The 20,212-nt window shown below is 38.3% G+C and overlaps 1 protein-coding gene across 21 annotated transcripts in view; it reads left to right on the top strand.

Annotated features, from left to right (window-relative positions):
* Positions 1–20,212, top strand: part of LOC105477129 (RALY RNA binding protein like) — a 733,794-nt gene that overhangs the window by 605,187 nt on the left and 108,395 nt on the right. For 13 of the 21 annotated variants that reach the window (XM_071068042.1, XM_071068041.1, XM_071068038.1 and 10 more), the window contains one exon: positions 18,276–18,308. The exons of the other annotated variants lie outside the window; for them this stretch is intronic. In XM_071068042.1, the coding sequence (XP_070924143.1) occupies positions 18,276–18,308 (33 nt within the window). The remainder of the gene's footprint in view (positions 1–18,275; positions 18,309–20,212) is intronic. 21 annotated transcript variants of the gene reach the window in all.

The following is a 20,212-nucleotide window of genomic DNA, read 5'->3' as shown; positions in this document are numbered from 1 at the left end:
GTATATTGCATGATAATGAGAGTTTGTGTTTTAATATTTATTTGACATTATCTCCTCTTCCCACTCAGTCCTGAAGATTTCAGTGTTCATTAGAAGCACTGGATTGGAAGTCAGGAAACCTGCAACTAAGCTGTGTATCTGCTACTCCCTGCCCAAACTAATTAAGTGATTATAAAAAAAATTTCAACCTCTTTTAAGCCCCATTTTCTCGTAGTAAAATGAAGGAGTTGAATTAAAACACCTCTTACTTGATTTCCATTTCTAACATTCTGGGATTCTGCTGTTTACTTCCCAATCCAGAGACTAAAGTCAGACATATATGCTTTATTGTTAAGTTTACACCTTTTTTCCTTCAAACTTGATGCAGTGTGTTACAGTATTCATGTCTTTTGACTAATTCCATACTTTGGAGTCTATCTAAGGAGATAATTTTAAATATTTTTGAAAACATTTTTTAAAATTATTCCAAGATGTTCTTTGCAGTTTTAGTAGTAATTTATTTATAATAGTGAGTAATGTGATCCAACCAAAATATTAAGCAGTATTGGGTATGATTGTGCCTATTAGATGAAATGTTCACAAAATGTTAATAATGACATAAAAAAATTAGCATTTGATTAGAGGAAAAAACTATTTTAAGTTCTAGGGTACATGTGCAGGACATGTAGGTTTGTTACATAGGTAAATGTGTACCATGGTAGTTTGCTGCACCTATCAACCCATCACCTAGGTATTAAGCCCAGCATGCATTACCTATTTATTCTGATGCTCTCCCTCTCCCCATCCCACAGCCCACAGGCCCGAGTATGTTTTGTTCCCCACTTGTGTCCATGTGTTCCCATTGTTCAGCTCCCACTTATAAGTGAGAACATGTGCTGTTTGGTTTTCTGTTCCTGTTTTAGTCTGCTGAGGATAATGACTTCCAACTCCATCCATGTCCCTGCAAAGGATATGATCTCATTTTTTACGGCAGCATAGTATTCCATGGTATACATACACCACATTTCTTTAGTCTGTCATTAATGGGCTTTTGGTTTGATTCCATGTATTTCCTACTGTGAATGGTGCTGCAATGAACATATGCATGCATGTATCCTTATAATAGAATGACTTCTATTCCTTTGGTTATATACCTAAGTAATGGGATTGCTGGGTCAAATGGTATTTCTGGTTCCAGGTCTTTGAGGAATCGCCACACTGTCTTCCACGATGTTTGAACTAATTTACATTCCCACCAACAGTGTAAAAGAGTTCTTATTTCTCCACAGCCTCACCAGCATCTGTTGTTTCTTGTTTTTTTAATAACTGCCATTCTGACTGGCGTGAAAGGATATCTCATTGTGGTTTTGATTTGCATTTCTCTAATGACCAGTGATGATGAGCTTTTTTCCATGTGTTCGCTGGCAGCATAAATGTCTTCTTTTGAGAAGTGTCTGTTCATGTCCTTTGCCTACTTTTTAATAGGGTTGTTTTTTTTTCTTGTAAATTTGTTTAAGTTTCTTGTAGATTCTAGATATTAGATTTTGTCAGATAGGTAGATTGCAAAAATTTTCTCCCATTCTGTAAGTTGTCTGTTTACTCTGATAATAGTTTCTTTTGCTGTGCAGAAAATCATCAGTTTTATTAGAACCCATTTGTCAATTTTGGCTTTTGCTGTGATTGCTTTTGGTTAAAAAAATTATATAAACATCATGACAAAAACTATTTAACAAATAAAATATATGCAGAGAAAAAATAGAGCAAAATATTAACTGTAATTTTCTTTGTATGGAGGGAATATAGATAAATTTTTCATTTTTTACCCTTTTTTAAAAATTATACTTCAAGTTCTGTGATACATGTGCAGAACGTGCAGGTTGGTTACACAGGTGTACACGTGCCATGGTGGTTTGCTGCATCCATCAACCCGTCATATGCATTAGGTATTTCTCCTAACGCAATCCCTCCCCAGCCCCCCACCCCCAAATAGGCCCTGGTGTGTGATATTCCCCTCCCTGTGTCCATGTGTTCTCATTGTCCAACTCCCACTTATGAGTGAGAACATGCCGTGTTTGGTTTTCTGTTCCTGTGTTAGTTTGCTGAGAATGATGGTTTCCAGCTTCATCCATGTCCCTGCAAAGGACATGAAACCATCTTTTTTTTATGGCTGCATAGTATTCCATTGTGTGTATGTGCCACATTTTCTTTGTCCAGTATCATTGATGGGTATTTGGGTTGGTTCCAAGACTTTGCTATTGTGAACAGTGCTGCAATAAACATACATGTGCATGTGTCTTTATAGTAGAATGATTTATAATCCTTTGGGTATATATCCAGTAATGGGATTGCTGAGTCAAATGGTATTTCTGGTTCTAGATCCTTGAGGAATCACCACACTGTCTTCCACAATGGGTGAACTAATTTACAGTCCCACCAACAGTATAAAAGTGTTTCCATTTCTCCACATCCTCTCCAGCATCTGTTGTTTCCTGACTTTTTAATGATTGCCATTCTAAATGGTGTGAGGTGGTATCTCATTGTGGTTTTGATTTGCATTTCTCTAATGACTAGTGATGGCGAGCTTCGTCTCATACGTCTGTTGGCCACATAAATGTCTTCTTTTGAGAAGTGTCTGTTCATATCCTTTGCCCACTTTTTGATGGGGTTGTTTTATTCTTGTAAATTTGTTTAAGTTATTTGTAGATTCTGGTTATTAGCCTTTTGTCAGATGGATAGATTGCAAAAATTTTCTCCCATTCTGTAGGTTGCCTGTTCCCTCTGTTTCTTTTGCTTGTGCAGAAGCTCTTTAGTTTAGTTAGATCCCCTTTGTTAATTTTGGCTTTTGTTGCCATTGCTTTTGGTGTTTTTGTCTTGAAGTCTTTGCCCATGTCTGTGTCCTGAATGGTGTTGCCTAGTTTTTCTCCTAGGGTTTTTATGGTTTTCGGTCTTATGTTTAAGTCCTTAATCCATCTTGAGTTAATTTTTGTATAGGGTGTAAGGAAGGGGTCCAAAACAGTATGGTACTGGTACCAAAACAGATATATAGACCAATGGAACAGAACAGACATCTACAACCATCTGATCTTTGACAAACCTGCCAAAAACAAGTCATGGGGAAAGGATTTCCTATTTAATAAATGATGTTGAGAAAACTGGCTAGCCATATGCAGATAGTATTTTTCTTATAACTTTAATACATAATGTAATTTTTCTTTAAAGAGAATTTTATAACCAAAAAAAGATGTATTTTAAAATTAGATATTTTCAGTGAAAAATTACAAACTCCATACAAATTACTCATGCAGGCAACAGTGAAGGTTTTGGTGGGGGGCAGGAGGGGGCGTCCTGGTGTTGAGCAAAGCCAGTGAAACACATACAGCACTTAATCTTTAGAACCAGATTGCTTTAGTCTCTGTGGTTATTAGAAAAGTTAATTTTCTAAAAGGGCAACTTCATTAACATTAGTCTCACAGTTCAGCGCAGTCCAGTGACCCTGTGTGGAGGCACAGTTCCTACTAGAGCTAACTGCAGGAAGTGGCCTGTCAGTCAGTCCAGGCCAGGACAGGATGCGGAGTTCAGTGTGCAGAGCGAAGGGCAAGGAGCAGGATATGGGGGCCAGGAGAGCAGCTGAAGTCATCTAATCTTCAAAAACAAGAAAGTCAAAATATCTGAGCCTTTAAGTGGTGCAGTGGAATAAGCAATCAGTAATATGTGCTAAAGGCAGTTCTTCCGACTACAGATTAGTGAGCAGGTAGGAAGACAATGTTGCCTGCCTAATAATAACTGCCCCCTCGTATTTAAAGCTGTAATTCAGCTGCTTTGCTGCTGCTTTTACAGGACATAGTGTGTGTGAGCTAAAAGAGTAATAGAATAAAGTCCAGGTTGTAGCCTTAGTACGCAGAGCATGGGACATGACAGAAAAACAGGAGATACGTGATGCATTCCTAAACTCAGAGAATCTATCAGTGCAGAGCAACGAATGGTAATGAGTCTAAGTTCAGTAAATGTATCAGAATGTACTTTTTAAGAATGTGATACACCAACCAATAGCTGAGTTCGAAAAGGCAACAGAAGATGACCCACAAAATACAGATAATCAAGAGGGAAAAAGCATTTTGAGTTGAATTACTTAGCAATTGTTAAAGGAGTTTAAATCCTATCTTACGAAAACTATCTACAACATCAGTGGCAAAGACACTTACAATACTGTGAGAATTCAGGAAGAATTTAAATAGAATTGTAATGTAATTTTATGATTTGTTGAAGATTATCTTTTTCTCATTTTTTTCTTTACTCTTTGTTACTCCAACTCAATATAGCAAATCTCACGTTTAGAGGATTAAAAAAAAAATTATATGATCTAATTGAAAATATGGACTAGGTGTGGTGGTTCACACCTATAATCCCAGTACTTTGAGAGGCTAAAGCAGGCAGATCACTCGAGCCCAGGAGTTCAAGACCAGCTTGGGCAACATGGTGAAACCTGATCTTTACAAAAAATACGAAAATTAGCTGGGTGTGTTCACATACGCTTGTAATCCCAGCTATTCAGAAGGCTGAGGTGGGAGGATCACTTGAGCCTACTTGCGGTTTGAAGCTCCATGAGCTGTAATCACTCCAGCCAGAGCCACAGAGTGAGACCCTGTCTCAAAAAAGAAAAAGAAAAAAATATATATGAACTAAATTGAGTATAGAAAAGTTGTAATATTTGGCATAAGTAAATATGAAAGAAATAAGTAATATTGGGTATCCATTTTAACTGAAAAAGTAAATGTATTATGTTTTTAAATGTAATGCTAATGAAATAAAAGCAAGAAAGACTAGCTTTACGGGTAGGTGAAGCACATATGGACAGTCAGTTAATAGACAGTCTCACTGGAGAGAGTTGCCATCTGGGGAGCCAGTCAATGCATTATGAGTTTCTTGGTCATACAACAAAGTCCAGAACAAAGCGCCAGTCCTGGAATGTTAATTGAAAAAAGCAGGGCAAGCTAGTCAGCTGATCTCCGTGAGGGATTGTGGGGTACCAGCCATTAGCACTTAAGAGCCAAGACAGCCAAATTTTAGGGATAAACCAAATTGGTGGCAAGAGAGATGAAACGCAAAATAAATACTTCACATACAGTCAGCCCTGAGGGTCTATGTAGGAACAATGGAGACTTGCAAAAGAATTTCTGATCCCAGCATTTGGAGCGGATCACTGGATCTGAAGCCTGGAGGGATGACTTATCTCTTAGCTTCTGTTAACAGAGTTTGCTCAGAGACTGACCAAATTCAGCCTATATTAAAGATTCGCAATGGATCTAGTGGAGATGGAAACATAAATTTGCAGATGCAGTCATTTATTCATCAATTAACTATTAAGAACCCACTGGACATTTTTCCAGGTACTAAGGATATCCCAGTTAATGCTACAAGAAAATCTTTAGCTGAATTAAATTTAAAAGAATTTAATTGAGCAAAAAACGATTTGCAAATTGGGCAGCATCTCAAGCCAGAGTACATTCAGAGATTCCAATGCAGTTACATTGTAGAAGAAGATTCATGGACAGAAAAGGGAAAGTGATGTACAGAAAACAGAAGTGAGGTCCAGAAGTAGCGGATTGGTTACAGCTCCATGTTTGCCTTATTTGAACACGGTTTGAACAGTTGACCACCTTTGATTGATTGGCCAGAACTTGGTGATTGTCACAAGAGTAAGCTACAGTCTGTTTACAATTTCATTTAGGTTATAATTCACTATGTACTAAGAAACCTTTAGGATGAACATAAAATATGTAAAGAGGCAGCTTTAGGCTAAATTTGATTTATCACAAAGTAGACAAAAATCTCTGACCTTACCTTCACGTTTGAGGTAACTAAAGACAAACAAAAGCAAACTAATTATAAATTAGAAGGTAGTAGCTGTTATAGAAAAACATCAAGTTAGAAGATTTTGGAAGTAGGAAGATGACAAGTACTGCAATTTTTGTAGGGTGCTAGTGAAGGCTCAGCTGAGAACATGACATTTGAGCAGCTGTGAAGGAGGTGATGAGCAGGCAAAGTGATGCCTGGGGAAAAGCATTCTAGGTGGAGGGGCTTTGCTAGCAAAGGTCCTAAAGCAGAAGCATTCCCATGTGTTTTAGAAAGCAAGGAGGCCAATGTTTCCAGAGAAAATTCAAACAAAACTTGGGGCCAAGAGGAAATGAGAGGATAATGGCAGAGATGTAAATGGAGGCACCAAATGATGTAAAGTCTCACAGGCCTTTGAAGTACTTTGGGTTTCACTCTGAGTAAAATAAAGAGCCTTTGGAAGGTTTTAAGCAGAAGAGTACCATGACAGAACCTAAATTCTGAAAATTCACATTAGCCATATGTTGACAATGGATTGTGGAGAGTGAAGGTAGAATGTGAGAAACCAGGCAGGAGATGGTGATGTGGTTATGTGGTAGCAACTGAGATGTCAAATAAAAATGGTTGTGTTACTGATTGATTTTGAAGGTAGTGCCAAAAAGATTATTAACAACTTGGAAATGGACTGTGAGAGAAAGAATGGAGTTGAGGATAAACACATTATCTGCTGCTACGTAGCAAGATTTATTAACTTAAAAAAAAAACATTTTTGTCATATTCAATGATCTGGGCTGAGTTCAGTCAAACAGTTCCGCTCTGTGTGTCCCAGATTGCTTTGGCACTAATAGAGCAAAATAGGAGAGTCCCCTGTCCCCCTCCACCCCCCACAGGATGTGTGACAGGGTATGTCTCCTTCTGTCTGTTCAGCCACGTATGTGTGCACCCAAACCCCTTAAGGGATGGGGAGCATGCAAATAGGCAGGTGCAGAAGCCAAAGCAAGAATCCCCGGGCTCCGGACCAAGGCCAACATCCAGGAAAGGGAGACTGAGACTCCCGAAGCCCAAGTGGGCATGTGTTACAGTGCACTCCTTTAACCTTGCCATCTGCAGACAGCATGTTAACTAGCTCAGTGCCCTCTTGGTACCTGGGTCCTTGTCCAGCATCCAGGAAGAATCAGATACACACAGATATGAAGGATGAATGCAGGGTTTTATTGAGTCCTGGAGGTGGCTCTCAGCGGAATGAATGGGGAGATGGAAGGGGGATGGAGTGGGAAGATAATCTTCCCTTGGAGTTTGGCCATCCAGCGGCCAATCTCCTCTCCAGCTGTCCCCAGCCAAACTCCTCTTGGTGTACAGACGCTTCTTCTCTTCTCTCTGCAGCACCGTTCTGCCTTTCTTCTGTTCTTCTTTTTGTCCTTTCATCTCCTCCTGGAACTGGTGGTTTGGAGTTTATATGTGTACTGGATAGGGGGCATGGCAGGCCAAAAGGCAAATTTGGGCAGTAAAACAGCAATGCCTTTTCTCATTTAGGGCCATGGGTTTCCAGGCTTAAGGGTAGGGCCTTTGCTGGGGAACCACCGTCTTCTACCCAGTACTTCCCTGTCTCCTGTCTGTATCAGCAGCAGGTAAGGTTGGAAGCTGAGGTTGGCAGGAACGACTGTGGGCTCAGCCTTTTTCTCCACATGGTCTCTCCCTGTGGCCAGCTTAGGTTTTATCACATTTGGGTAGCCTCAAAGCAGTTAGAGTTTGTATATAGTGACTGACTTCAAGAGAGAGGAAGAAGCTGTTTGTACTTTTCAAACCTGGATTGCAAATTCCAGAATGTCCCATCTGCCACATCACATTCTTTTTATAAGAGCAAGTCACAAGGAAATAGACTCCACCTCTTGATGGGTGAGGGGAAGAAACTGATGATAGCCAGACTGTCTACCAGAGACGTCTCCGAGGTTTTTGGACCAAGCAACTGGACATATGAAGTTGCAGTTAAGTGCAACGGGGAAGACTCACAGAAACTAGAGTAGGCCAAGGTGGGTGGTGAGTAAAGATATCACATAGGCAATTGAATATCTAATCTGGAGTTCAGGGGAGAGATCTGGACTGAATGTGCGTATTTGTGAGTCGTCAGTATATAGATGGTATTCAAAGCCACAAGACTGGGTGAGAACAGAAAGGGGATAAGAAAAGATAGAAAAGAGAAGAATTCCAAGAACTGAGCTCTACAACACTCTCAAATTTGAAGTCAAGAAGCAAAGGTGACTGGGAAGAAACAACTAGTGAGGTAGTTAGGTTGGGTGGTATGAAACTCAGGGAAGAAAATGTTTCAATAAGAATTAATCATTTGGGTCAACTGCTCTTCAAAGTTCATGTTACCTAATAACTCACCATTGAACTTAGCATTGTGGAGACTATTTGAGACACTGACAAAAACAAACAAGACTTTGAATCCATCAGGTTTGGAGTTATGACTTGATCCTGCACAATTATCTCAGAGAGCATCCTAGGAGGGGATGTAGAATTGTAAACCTACATCAGTACAAGATAGATACAGCTCTGCAGAGTGGGAGGGATTCTAAGGTGAAGCCAAAATGCAGCCTTGCCAGTCACTTGGAGCTTCCAACCCAATCCAGGAGTAGATAATATTCAATAATCCAGGTAGGTGATTGGTATCACACAATTTTGTCAATATGAGGCAGTTAAAATAATTACATTCTAAAATTCAGTGCCAAGATTTAATTCCTTCAGAGAACAAGGGTCCAGGGGAGGGTGGGAAAGCTTGGTTGGAGAGGGGCTGAGGTTACCGAGACAAAAACTCAGATAAGAAATTAACCAGCCAGACCAATGTGTCACTGGGAATAGGGAAGAGGGAAGAAACTCAGCTGAGCAAAACACATGTAAAAATGAGTTGTTGTTCACTAAGCCTATATCAGACATTAGCTATGACTTGGTCTGAATGAGTTTCAAGTGTTTTAGTAAGAGAAAGGATCAGAGATGGTGAGGTTGAAACTGGGAACTGATGGGTTGTGAGAGTGTGGGGCACAGGGTTGAAACTGGGACCTGATGGGTTATGAGAGTGTGGAGCACAGGTGGAGTATGGAATGGATGGGGGGGCAGCAGGGAGAGACATGGAAGGACACACGAGTCAGCTGCTCCTCACAACCTACTAGGCCAGGGCCTTGAAAATACATAGATTATGTCATTTAGCACCATTTGCACTCTGCGCAACTTATTAGGATGGGCAATCAAAAGACTGCAGAGTATTGACTCTTATATCTTCACCTTAAAGTGGAGAAAAAGATAAATGGCATCGGCATTCTGCAAAGAGCAGGACTGAGGATGAAGATCTGAAACTGGATAACTCTGACTGATTACCTCCTTCTCCAGGCTGCACTCTTAACAGAAGGCACAGTTTCTCTGTAGGATTTAACAGCCATTAGCAAGCAACTAAGACAATTGAAGGAGACAGCTGAGAAGCCACATGCTAGTTTTTCTTAAATTTACTTCCCTTTACAAGTCTGGAACTGAGATGAGCAAATCTTGCTAGATGAAAATAATTAAGTTTCAAAGTATTTCTTTTCAGAAAATCATTTTTCTTACTTTAATAGAAACATCTGCAGAATCGTGTGCACTCCTTTCCAGTGTGAGGGGCAGTAAGGTTAATCCTGGAATCATGTTGGAGAAAGGATGAGACCCCACTCTTTACCCTGGCCAAATATCTACCAGACCATCCCCACTGCTGCCCCCAAAGCTGTTGGAGCATTTCAATTCTCCTAGGAAATCTGCCAGTGGTTAATGATCTTTCTTGCCAAGAGGTTGTTTATCCTTCACCTCCATTCCTCTTGCTACAGTTCATTCCTCCCTGTAGAATTATGAAAGAACATTACAGCCCATCCGAGGGAGATGAGCCCTGCAGCCTCAATTTCCAATGTGGCAAAAGTCATGAGTCTGAGTGTCAGAACTGCCACAGAGATTCTTGGTTGATACCACAGCCATCCATTAACCTGTCCCTGGAGTTAGCAGCCCAGATGGTGGTAACTGCAAATGAAACTTACCAAGAGGCTTGATGATAGCCCTAAGCAGAGATTTCAGTTGAGCATGAAAGCCTTTGAAAAAGATATCACAGGAAATAGAGGGGAAAGCCACATTTTACTCCAGAGAAATTGATTCTATATAGGAAAATCCCATGGGAATGAAGGAGCCTGGCTGTCCCCTCAACCTTGTAGGTAAATATGATATTCTTCTAATGATCAACAAATAACATATTAGAAAATAGTACAAATATTCTGAAATATTAAGACTCAATGTCTTAATCAGACCGCCTGAGTTATCACCCTGCTCTGTGACTTTCTAGCTCTAAGAGCCTGGGAAAATTATTGATTCCTTTCTATCTCCGTTTTGTCATTTATAAAATAGAAATGATAATGATATCAACTGCACAAGAAAGTTATGAGGATTAAATACGTGAAAATGCTTAAAATAGTGTGTCAAATTCTAAATATTGGCTGTCATACATGGGGCATTAAATATACATTATTATTTGTACACATTGTTTTATGGACTATATGTCTGGAAATCTAAGTTCTACTGTGGCTTTTATACCTTTTCATTACTTTTGTAGCCTTGAGCAAATTTCTGTACCTTCCATTAGCACAAGTTGGTAAATACATATTTGGACATAATGCTTTTCCTTTTTCTTCTTATTCCTGTGGCAGACATAGGTTAATTACAGCCCCTTACACCCTGAGGCCTAAGTAGGCTTTAGAATTCATGTCAACATGATGTTCCCAGAAGCCACCATCAATTAGTCAGTTGACATGAAAATTAGAACTGATTTGACCCCCCAGCTTTAGAGCTCACAACCTTTAAAGGAATGTTTATTCCCACTTTCAGCCACCTCAGACTATCCCATCACAGTATCACCCCCACTTTGCCACTAATTTTTCAATGTTGATAGGACACCACAAATGTCTGCATTTGGGATAATCTTTGTGTATTCATCACAACACTACACCCTTGTAAGTAGCCACAGTTGGAGAAAGGATATGGCTGGCACAAGAGTCCACTGTGAGTACACGATTGAGGTCAGTATCCAACAATATCTTGGATTTTTATTCTACCAAAGAAGCTGACTGACGGCATGCTCAGACCTCTTTGTGCAGATGGAGGTGAGGAGGTCAGTGCCTGTACAGACCAACCAGTGCTGCTTCCCATTCTGTGCTCCGAGAAGCTTCCTCCTAATAAATCTTTTGCTCCCCACAACAAGACCCTAAGAATGTGTCTCCTAGGCATCTTGGCCCAGGTCAGCCAGCACAGAAGGCTGGGATTGTTTTGTTTTGTTCTGTTTTGTTTTCAGGTTAGGGGACAAGAATAACTAAGAGAATAAGTACCACCGACAGATGCTGATCTTCGGTAGATCTCAGAGAATTTACCCACAGTTATCCATGAGTGTCCTTTCCCTATTACATAAAGAAGACTATTAAATCTTGAGGCAATAAATGAATTTTTAATAATACCGATAGAATTATGTTATATTTTAATATGCAAAATATTCTGTAAGAAGACACCTAAGAATCACTTACAAGTGCTTATCTTTGATCAGTCATCATCTTTTGCTCCCATTTAACCATTTACCTTGAATAAAAGCTTTTTAAAATCAGAATGCCTTGGAATGATTAAAATGTCATATGGATGTGTTTAGATTACAAATAGTTAAGGATGAGACATAAACACAATTTTAAATATCAAAATAAGATTTCTATAATTCTCAAGAAGTATATTAAGTTATTTATAAAATATCATGCTAAATTATTCCATAAATAACAAGCAATCAGTTAACTAAGGAATAACTTACAATGGCCTGGACCACCATCATACCCAGTGTGGGGCCAGATAGACTAAATATCTGGCCAGTGTAGCATTTATTGTGTTCTTTGTCCTTTCTTAAGAGTACAGAACAGTGGCTGTATAGACTTTGGAGTTAGGCCTGTGACTGAATTCACACTCCATCACTTTGCTGTGTGTCTTAGTTCGTTTCCTGCTACTATCACAGAATAACACAGACTGGATGATTTATTAAAAATGTAAGTTATTTGGCTCACAGGTCTGGAGACTGAGAAGTCCAAAATCAAGAGGCAGTGTCTAGTGAGGGATTTCTTATTGCATCATAATATGGTGGAAAGCATCACATGGTGAAGAAACACATGCACAAAACAGAGAGAAAAAGCGGATCAAATCTACATCTGCAGTAATGACAAAAATCCATTCGTGAGGGTCAAGTCCTCATGGCCTAATCATCTCTTAAAGGTCTCACTTTTTGCTACCATCACAATAGCAATTAAACTACAACATGAGTTATGGAGAGGACATTCAGATAATAGCACTGTATGGCTTTAAACAAATTACTAGGTTTTTCTGAACTTTAGTTTTCTCATATGCTGTTGTCAAAATTCCATGTGTGAGAGAGCTTGGCAGAGTCCCTGGCACATCGTAAGCTCTGACTCTTGTGATAATTGTTAGACTCCCTCATTGTTTGTGGAAGTGTGATAGGGACAGACAGAAGACAGCCACACTGTTTTTTTTCTACATAAAATATTTGCACCCATGTTGGTCTTTAAAACTCTTTTTGAAACTCATATGAAAATTCCTTTGTAGAAAAAAGTATGCAGTTAAAAAGAAGTCCTCTATTCCCTATCAAGAGATTAATTCGTAAAGGGTAGACAAACAAGATTTCAAACGTCATTAGATTTGGACACTAGCTTTGGCCTGTACATCGACTTTAGTGGAGAATGTTAACACTTTTCAATTTCTGCTCCTTGCTGGCTTGAGTAAGGCACACAGGAGCCACTTTCAGAGAGAATGTTCTCTTCTGTATTTACTTTTATCCTACAGAACAGATTGAAAGCCAGTGGCGTAGATCTAGGCACAGGTTTTCTCAGTCAGTCAACTTTTGGGAAGCACCTGCTATGTGTTGGGTGCCATGACAGGTACAGGTTAATGCAACTGCCAGAACAGATCTCCCGTCCCCTTCTGAACTTGCTTCTACACATCTAAGGTCCTGTTAGTGATGCCAAATAAATAATCTTCCCTCCACCCTTTTCTTCTTATTCTTCACTATCTCTGGGCACACGTATTCTCTCTTATGATTTAATATACTAATTCTGCATTGATAACAGGACTCCTGAATCTATTTCCAGCCAAAACATCTCACTTGAGTTTCGAGCCCACATTTCCATCTGCTGGCTACTGCATATCTTCTCCAATATATCCCAACATTGTTCATTGATATATAACCACTACACCAACCTATTCCCCAACCTGAACTCTCTTTCTATTAACTGGCCATGAATGCAGGAACAAGGATTCAAGGACTCAGAGATTCAAAAAAAAAAAATGGTAATAACAATGATGGTTAATATTTATTAAGCATTTGTCCACTATTTATTTAAATTAGTTCTCTAATGTGTGTAGTTATGTATTTATTTCTCACAATAGTTCTTTGAGATAGGTCTACTATTATTTCCATTTTGCACATTAAATAATTGAGGCACAAAGAGAAGTCCCTTACTTCTCCAAGGCCACACAGCCAGAGGTGGTAGAGTCATGATTGGAATTAGGCAATGTGATTCTAGAACCTGTACACTTAAGTCCTTTGGCACATCCATCTTAAATGTAGGTCAGGGCTTGGGTTGTCATAGCTAAAAAGAGTAACTCAGATAATGGTAAGTAGTATCACTGTCTGGAAGTTTTAACTACAAAATTCTGTAAATATAATAGGTGGATATTTTTATAACGTGCTTTGGACTCATGACAAGGCTCTAGTCTTTCAAAAACTTTTGAAATTATTTCTGCAAAAACACGCATATGCCAAAGCACAAGAGAAAAAGCAGGATGTGGGAAAGCAAAATGCCAATGCACAGGGGAAAAAGCAAGATGCCACCCAGACAGTGAGCAATTTGCTCAGCTTGGCTGGAACATGGAGTCTGTAGACTAAAGTGATAGAAGACAAAGGCTGGGAAGATACACTGTAACCAGACTGTGAGTGAACTTTTAGTTATATTAACACTATAAATATAGTAATAAAGTTATATTAGACTGTACTCTGTAGGCAAAACATGGGACTAGAAGTGAGGGAGCAAGGCAGGGAATGTTCATCTAACAAAATCATTACTGAGAGCCTCCAATGAAGTAGGCATGATTCTAGGTACTTGAAATACAGTTAGTTTGTACCTCCAAGGAGTGTGCAGTCTTAGGGGAAGCTTGGCAATTACAATGGAAATTTTTAATTCACCATGGTTAAGTGTTACAGAGTCCTATGAAAATAGGTATGAAGTACCACTAACAAACCCATTGTGCCTTATAAGAAAATACTTCCTAGAAACATGCGGAGATTTGTAATGAGGATAATTACACGATTATATTTTATTTTAGCAATTTCATTCTGTTAGTAGATATGGAAATACCAAAGAAATAAGAAGGGAGGTCATTGAAGAGATTAGTGGATCATATAAAACTGGATGATCACTTGTACTGTGAAAATCAGAATTGAGAGGCAAGTATAGAATCAAGAGGACTTTTGGCAACAGAAACAGCAGAACCAGAAAGGTTGTTGGAAAGGAGTTCATGAGAATGACTCCAGTCTTTCTAGTTTGGTCACCTAAGTGTCTGAGTTTTCCAAGTTAGGGAAAAACAAGGACAGGAACTGTGCTAGATGCTCTAAATAGAAAATCTCATATTCTTCCCCAAACTCCTTGAGTTGGCTATGATGTTTGCTATATAATTGAGAAAAGTGAGGTTAGTCAGAGTCCCTGAATCATCTCAAGCCTAGGGAAGTTGTCTCAGTGTAGTGAACAACAACTGAGCAGTTGGTTTCAAAGCAGAACATCATTCAACACAGGACAGTTGTCTCTCCTCTCTGCAGTGTGTCATCATTTTGAGGATGAGACAAAAGGTAGAATGGCCTGATGGTGGCACCCACCAAGATTTCCTGCCCTATTTTACCACAGAAGACACTTGGGAGTCCTGGTACCTTGGACTTATCATCTATGGCTTGGAGGAGCCAATGACCAATAATCTTTTATTTTGGCTCAGTTCATGAACCATCAGCAACATCCACCCCTCTAGTCCCACCAGGAGACTTAACACAAAACTGTTGGAAGTCTCTTGTCTAAACATAGTACAGGTTTAATATTCTTACCAGTCTTATTGAGACTCTAATTCAGTTTTTAATTGAATAATATTGTTCAGAGAATATGTCATAGTGATGGTGATGATAAGTATCACCTCAGAGATGGACTTGTCCCTGTAAAATGAAGGTTTCAGGATCAGCTTTAAGAAGGAGTTAGATTGAGATAAATGTAAGTGATAAATAGATCATGCATGGGAAAAACAGTATCTGGTATAGAAATATAATGCTAACTATACCAAAGCAAAGCCAAATCAGACGTGTCTGGACAATACTTAGTTTTTCTGGAATGAAGTGTTTAGTAAGAGAAGCAATAAAAAACATCATGGAAAACTGGTGAGGGCATGTTTGTGAAGATCTTAAAAGTTTGGGTACCATCTTATGATTAATGAAATCAAGAAACGTGGTGACATAAAAACATTTCAGGAGAGTATGTTGGTAGGATCAGAGGTTGAAATGGTGATGTACAGAAGGAATTCAAATTATTCTGAATTTCTAAATCTGGGAAAATATCTTCATATGTATTAAAAGTAAAGAAAGCCTATTTTAGGAGGCTGTTTCCAGTTCCTTCCAACAAAATAATATCTCACACACTGGCATACTTTTTCTATAAAGGCCAGATAGTAAATATTTTAGGATTTTGGACATGCAGTTTCTGCCACAACTACTCAACTTGTTGCCATAGCACAAAGCAACCTTAAACAATATGTTAATGAAGTCACATGGCTCTGTTTCAGTAAGCTTTACCTATGGACACTGAAGTTTGAATTTCATGTAATTTTCATGTGTCACAAAATATTACTCTTCTTTTGATATTTTCTAGCTACTTTAAAATGTAAAATCCATTCTTAGCTTGGGAGTATACATAATCAGAAGGAGAAAAGGATTTGGCCACAGTTTGCAAACTCTTGGTTTGTAGAACATCATCAGAACTTTCAATCCAACAATATTTTGAAAACTTGAATTTTCTTCTGAAGACTTCTCTTGAGCATTTGGAAGGAGCTGGTTGAAGTGGGCTTGAAGTGGTAGGAGAAGGGGATAACTATTAATAACTTAGTTAGTCAGACTAATCATACTAACCACAGGGGGCAGTAGGACAACCAACATATGTCCCTGTATGCTCTAAGCCAACAGTTACTTGTCTGAAACCTTCAAAAAAAAAAAAAAAAAAAATTCTGAACTCAGTATTTTGATAATTGCAGAGGGAAAATCAAAAGTGGTGGGCTTTGCTTTTATTCAAGTTGCTTATGCCACCCTAAAGTGGTACAATGCAGTACTTGCCCAAAGGGAGTGACTGGCAACACTGACGGAAGCTTAGTGTGAGAGCAGTGTGTAAAGTTGAAGAGACTTTGAACAAAGAATTCTGGAGAGACTAACTAGGCTGGGGTAACTAATGAAAACCAGCCTGGGAATGGAATGCAGAGGACATGAGAGTCCCAAAGGAAAAACTGATGGGACTTGCTAACTACTGAGACATGGTGGCTGAAAAAAGAGAAAGGAGAAAGAAAGATATAAAATGTTTTAAAATAGTCTCATTACATTATTCAGTGCCACTAAGAATCACATAGCAGTGAGAGGCAAGGGGGACGATGTAGTGTGTAGAAAATGGGGAACATAGGAGGCTGGAGGGTAGCGCTTCACAGAAGCAAATCACACACATACACTAATGTCTGATAAATGGTAGGCTGAAATTATTGGCAAATACAGAGAGAAGGGATCCCATTAATGCCCACATGCTATCTTTATTTCAAGTATTATCAGGTGGAAAATAAAGTAGTATCATTATGGTGTTGATGGTCAAAATATGTGAACAATCTCCTGCATCATATTATATAGAATCCCCCTCATTTGTTCAAGGTAATTTCCTTTTGATCACATGGCACTGGTCATGTCTTATAAAGCAAATATATCCAAACATTTTTCGTTACTTATCTTCAGCTTTTCCCTCTCTAGTTCTGTTTGCTTATGTAGATCACAAATGTATGAGAAAAACAAACACAAGGCAATTAATGTACCTACAGTTAGAGATGTGAATAATACTGGAATTCAGAAAAGGAAAGGTTGCATAAATAAACCTCTCCAAACTCTTAGCACCAACTATTGGTTTTATCTGCTTCTACCCTACCTAGAGCTGTCCAAAAGGATTGCTAAGGCACTTGCCCCCTAAAAATGTCCCTTTCCTGCTATTATGATTCACCCAAGGCAGCATGGTATATGGTAGAGATGCATGTCAGCCCTGCCTATAAATGCACCAAGGCCTATTTCTCATAAGCAATTTTTTTACATACACAAAATGAAATAGAGACAAAAAAGTAATTATTGCCTTCATTGTTTGGACTCACATATATAAAAATAAATTTTTAGCCTAATTCTAAGATAGTCATTTCAACTGTGCTTCTTAAAAATCTTAAACACCAGGATTTAGTTAAAAATATCTTCAGTTTGCCTACATTTAACCCTTAATTGTATCTTAGGAAACCTATAATGAAACTAGTGTGGCCAAAATACATTTACCAACAGGTTTCCTTAATTATTATCTAGGAACTATTTAGAAGTGGATTATTTCCTGATTTACTTACATTTTGTAAAAAAAAAAAAAAAAGGAAAGTTAATTTATGAAGTTAGAAAAGTAGCTGGAAGAAGCCTAGCCCATTTTATAATGAAAAAAATAAGACAGAATATGTTTTAAAGTGGCTTTCTCAAATGAACCACAACCTTCAGGATTAGACTTTCCCTTTGAGATACTGAGGTACAGAAAATACCCAGTTTTTAGAAGACACAAAGGAGGCTGAAGAATCCAAATACTCCAGCCCTAAGCGGTATTAAGACCAATAAATAACTATATATGGTATGCTGCTTCTCTCTTCGGAGTAAATCAGTTATTCGGCTAACATGTAACAAGTACATTATAAATTATTTCACTATTACAACCACCACAAATAGATATATAGAAACTTCTACAAACACATTACCATGAATAAAGAAAATGAGTAGACAGAGAGTGCAATCAGAATTAGACTAATACTATGATCATCTTAATATATCAGTTAAATGTTATGTCCTCATTCCAAGACTCTCTCATTTTATGTAGCTTCTGCATTAATCCAGCTGCAAATTTACTTAGTCCAGATTAGGTCTTAATGTATTATTTATAGCTTTTTACTGGTGGTACATTATGGATTTTCATCCAAAAAAGTATAATTTTGTCAGGTGCATGTAAAAGCCATTTTTGAATATACAGCAAATTGTTATATTAAAAGAAAATTTTCATATTTTTTCATAGACTTGAATCAAAGGAACCTTTCCTGTCTGTTGGGTAAGTATTTAAATACTTTATAAGTATTAATTATTTAATTCAAATTACCAAGAACTTCTGAGATGGTATTTTCAGTCATTTAACCTCATATTCAAAATCATAACATATCATTGCATGCAACACTGCTATCTATGTTTTATACAGACTTAATTAAAATGCTCCCTAGGTTGTATTGTGACCTCAGAAATGAAGCTAATGAATGTATATGAAATCCTGTACCTTCTATAAAGGCTAAACAAGGTACACAGTGATCATCCATATTCTCTTCATGTAAAAGTATACTCACATAGGTCCTAAAAATTCCTCTGAGCCATAGCTTCACCATTCCAAGCCTGTCTACCCATTGCTGTACTCCATTTCTTTTCAATCTACTCTATTCACTGTTTCTTCACCCCTTTCCCTAAGTCTGTCTTCACAATCAATATCTATCTTTTCTCCTTAGCTCTCATTTCACTTTAATTTCTCCAGCTCACTCACGTTGACTGCTTCTCTGCACCCAAAGCTGAGGAACCCTGAGGCAAATTTAGATAAGACAAATGCTTGCCTGCTCTGACGGTATCCTTCTTAGTCACAAAACATATCTTAAGAATAATATATTGTTGGCCGGGTGCGGTGGCTCATGCCGGTAATCCTAGCACTTTGGGAGGCGAGCAGATCACCTGAGGTCAGGATCTCAAGACCAGCCTGGCCAATATGGTGAAATTCCATCTCTACTAAAAATACAAAAATTAACTGGGCATGGTGGCACACACCTGTAATCCCAGCTACTTGGGAGGCTGAGGCAGGAGAATTGCCTGAACCTGGGAGGCAGAAGTTGCGGTGAGCCAAGATTGCACCACCGCACTCCAGCCTAGGCGACAGAGCAAGACTCTGTCTCAAAAAAATAATAGTAATAAAATAATAATAATATGTTGTTTACATGAGTGCACATGTTCTATTTTTAGGCATTTAAAACTAATTAAGTATAAGCAATGTTGTTTGTATCTGATCAAATACTCCTTTGACTAATATATTAAAGTTTATTATGAAAGGACTTTTGCACCATCAATATTATAGATGATATTGTATCAAAAAGTGGTGAAAAATGCGATGTCTTGCCTAGAGAAATCGTGCTATATTTGATGAGGGAAAAAAAGCTGTCATATATAGGCAGCCACAATACTGATGGTTAATGACCAGAAACATGGAATGGGGTTAGATTTTTAAGTGACCAGATCAATATTCTTTTATTACTTTGTACATGGCCATTGAATATTTCTATCACTCATTCAACAACATGGTTCCCAATTCCTTTCTACTCTTCATAAAAGCTTTTCAGAAAGCCACTCAAATCATGGAAATCAAAATAATTGTTAGGGGATGTGGAAGACAAAAAATGGAATATATGTATTTATTTGAAGACTACATGGAAAATGAAAGGTCAAGTTGGTCTGGCCCAAAAAAGGTAATAAAGCATGCTTTTTTCCCTACATTGATCATCAGCTCCTATTGTTAAAAATCTCTACACCTGAAGAAATCTTTTAGTTTGAATGCATATGTATCTGCCCTCAAGTCAAAAGGCCTGAAATAGCTTCTCTTCACGCCTCACTTCATGCAGTTTCTGTGCAGCCTTTACTGTTCTCCTGGCTATTCTGAGATGAAATTCCTTTTTTATTGCATACTTCTGTTTTAAAAGGCAGACCCTAAGTAATCTTTGTTTTAACTTTTCAAGAGTTTAGCACTGAGTATTAGAACCCTGAGAAAAACTTCCCCCCCAAAAATAATAATAATGTATCACTCAGCAAATGCTCAAAGTGGGAAAATTAGCATGGCACACATAAGATATTGCCTATGTCTTAAAAGTAAAGTGTGTGAAAGGCAACCCAAATGATTCTGCTGAATGGATATTTTAATTTATAGCTAAA

Source organism: Macaca nemestrina, chromosome 8, assembly GCF_043159975.1.
Source record: "Macaca nemestrina isolate mMacNem1 chromosome 8, mMacNem.hap1, whole genome shotgun sequence".
Taxonomy (NCBI): domain Eukaryota; kingdom Metazoa; phylum Chordata; class Mammalia; order Primates; family Cercopithecidae; genus Macaca; species Macaca nemestrina.
This window is presented reverse-complemented; position numbering and strand designations above follow the sequence as displayed.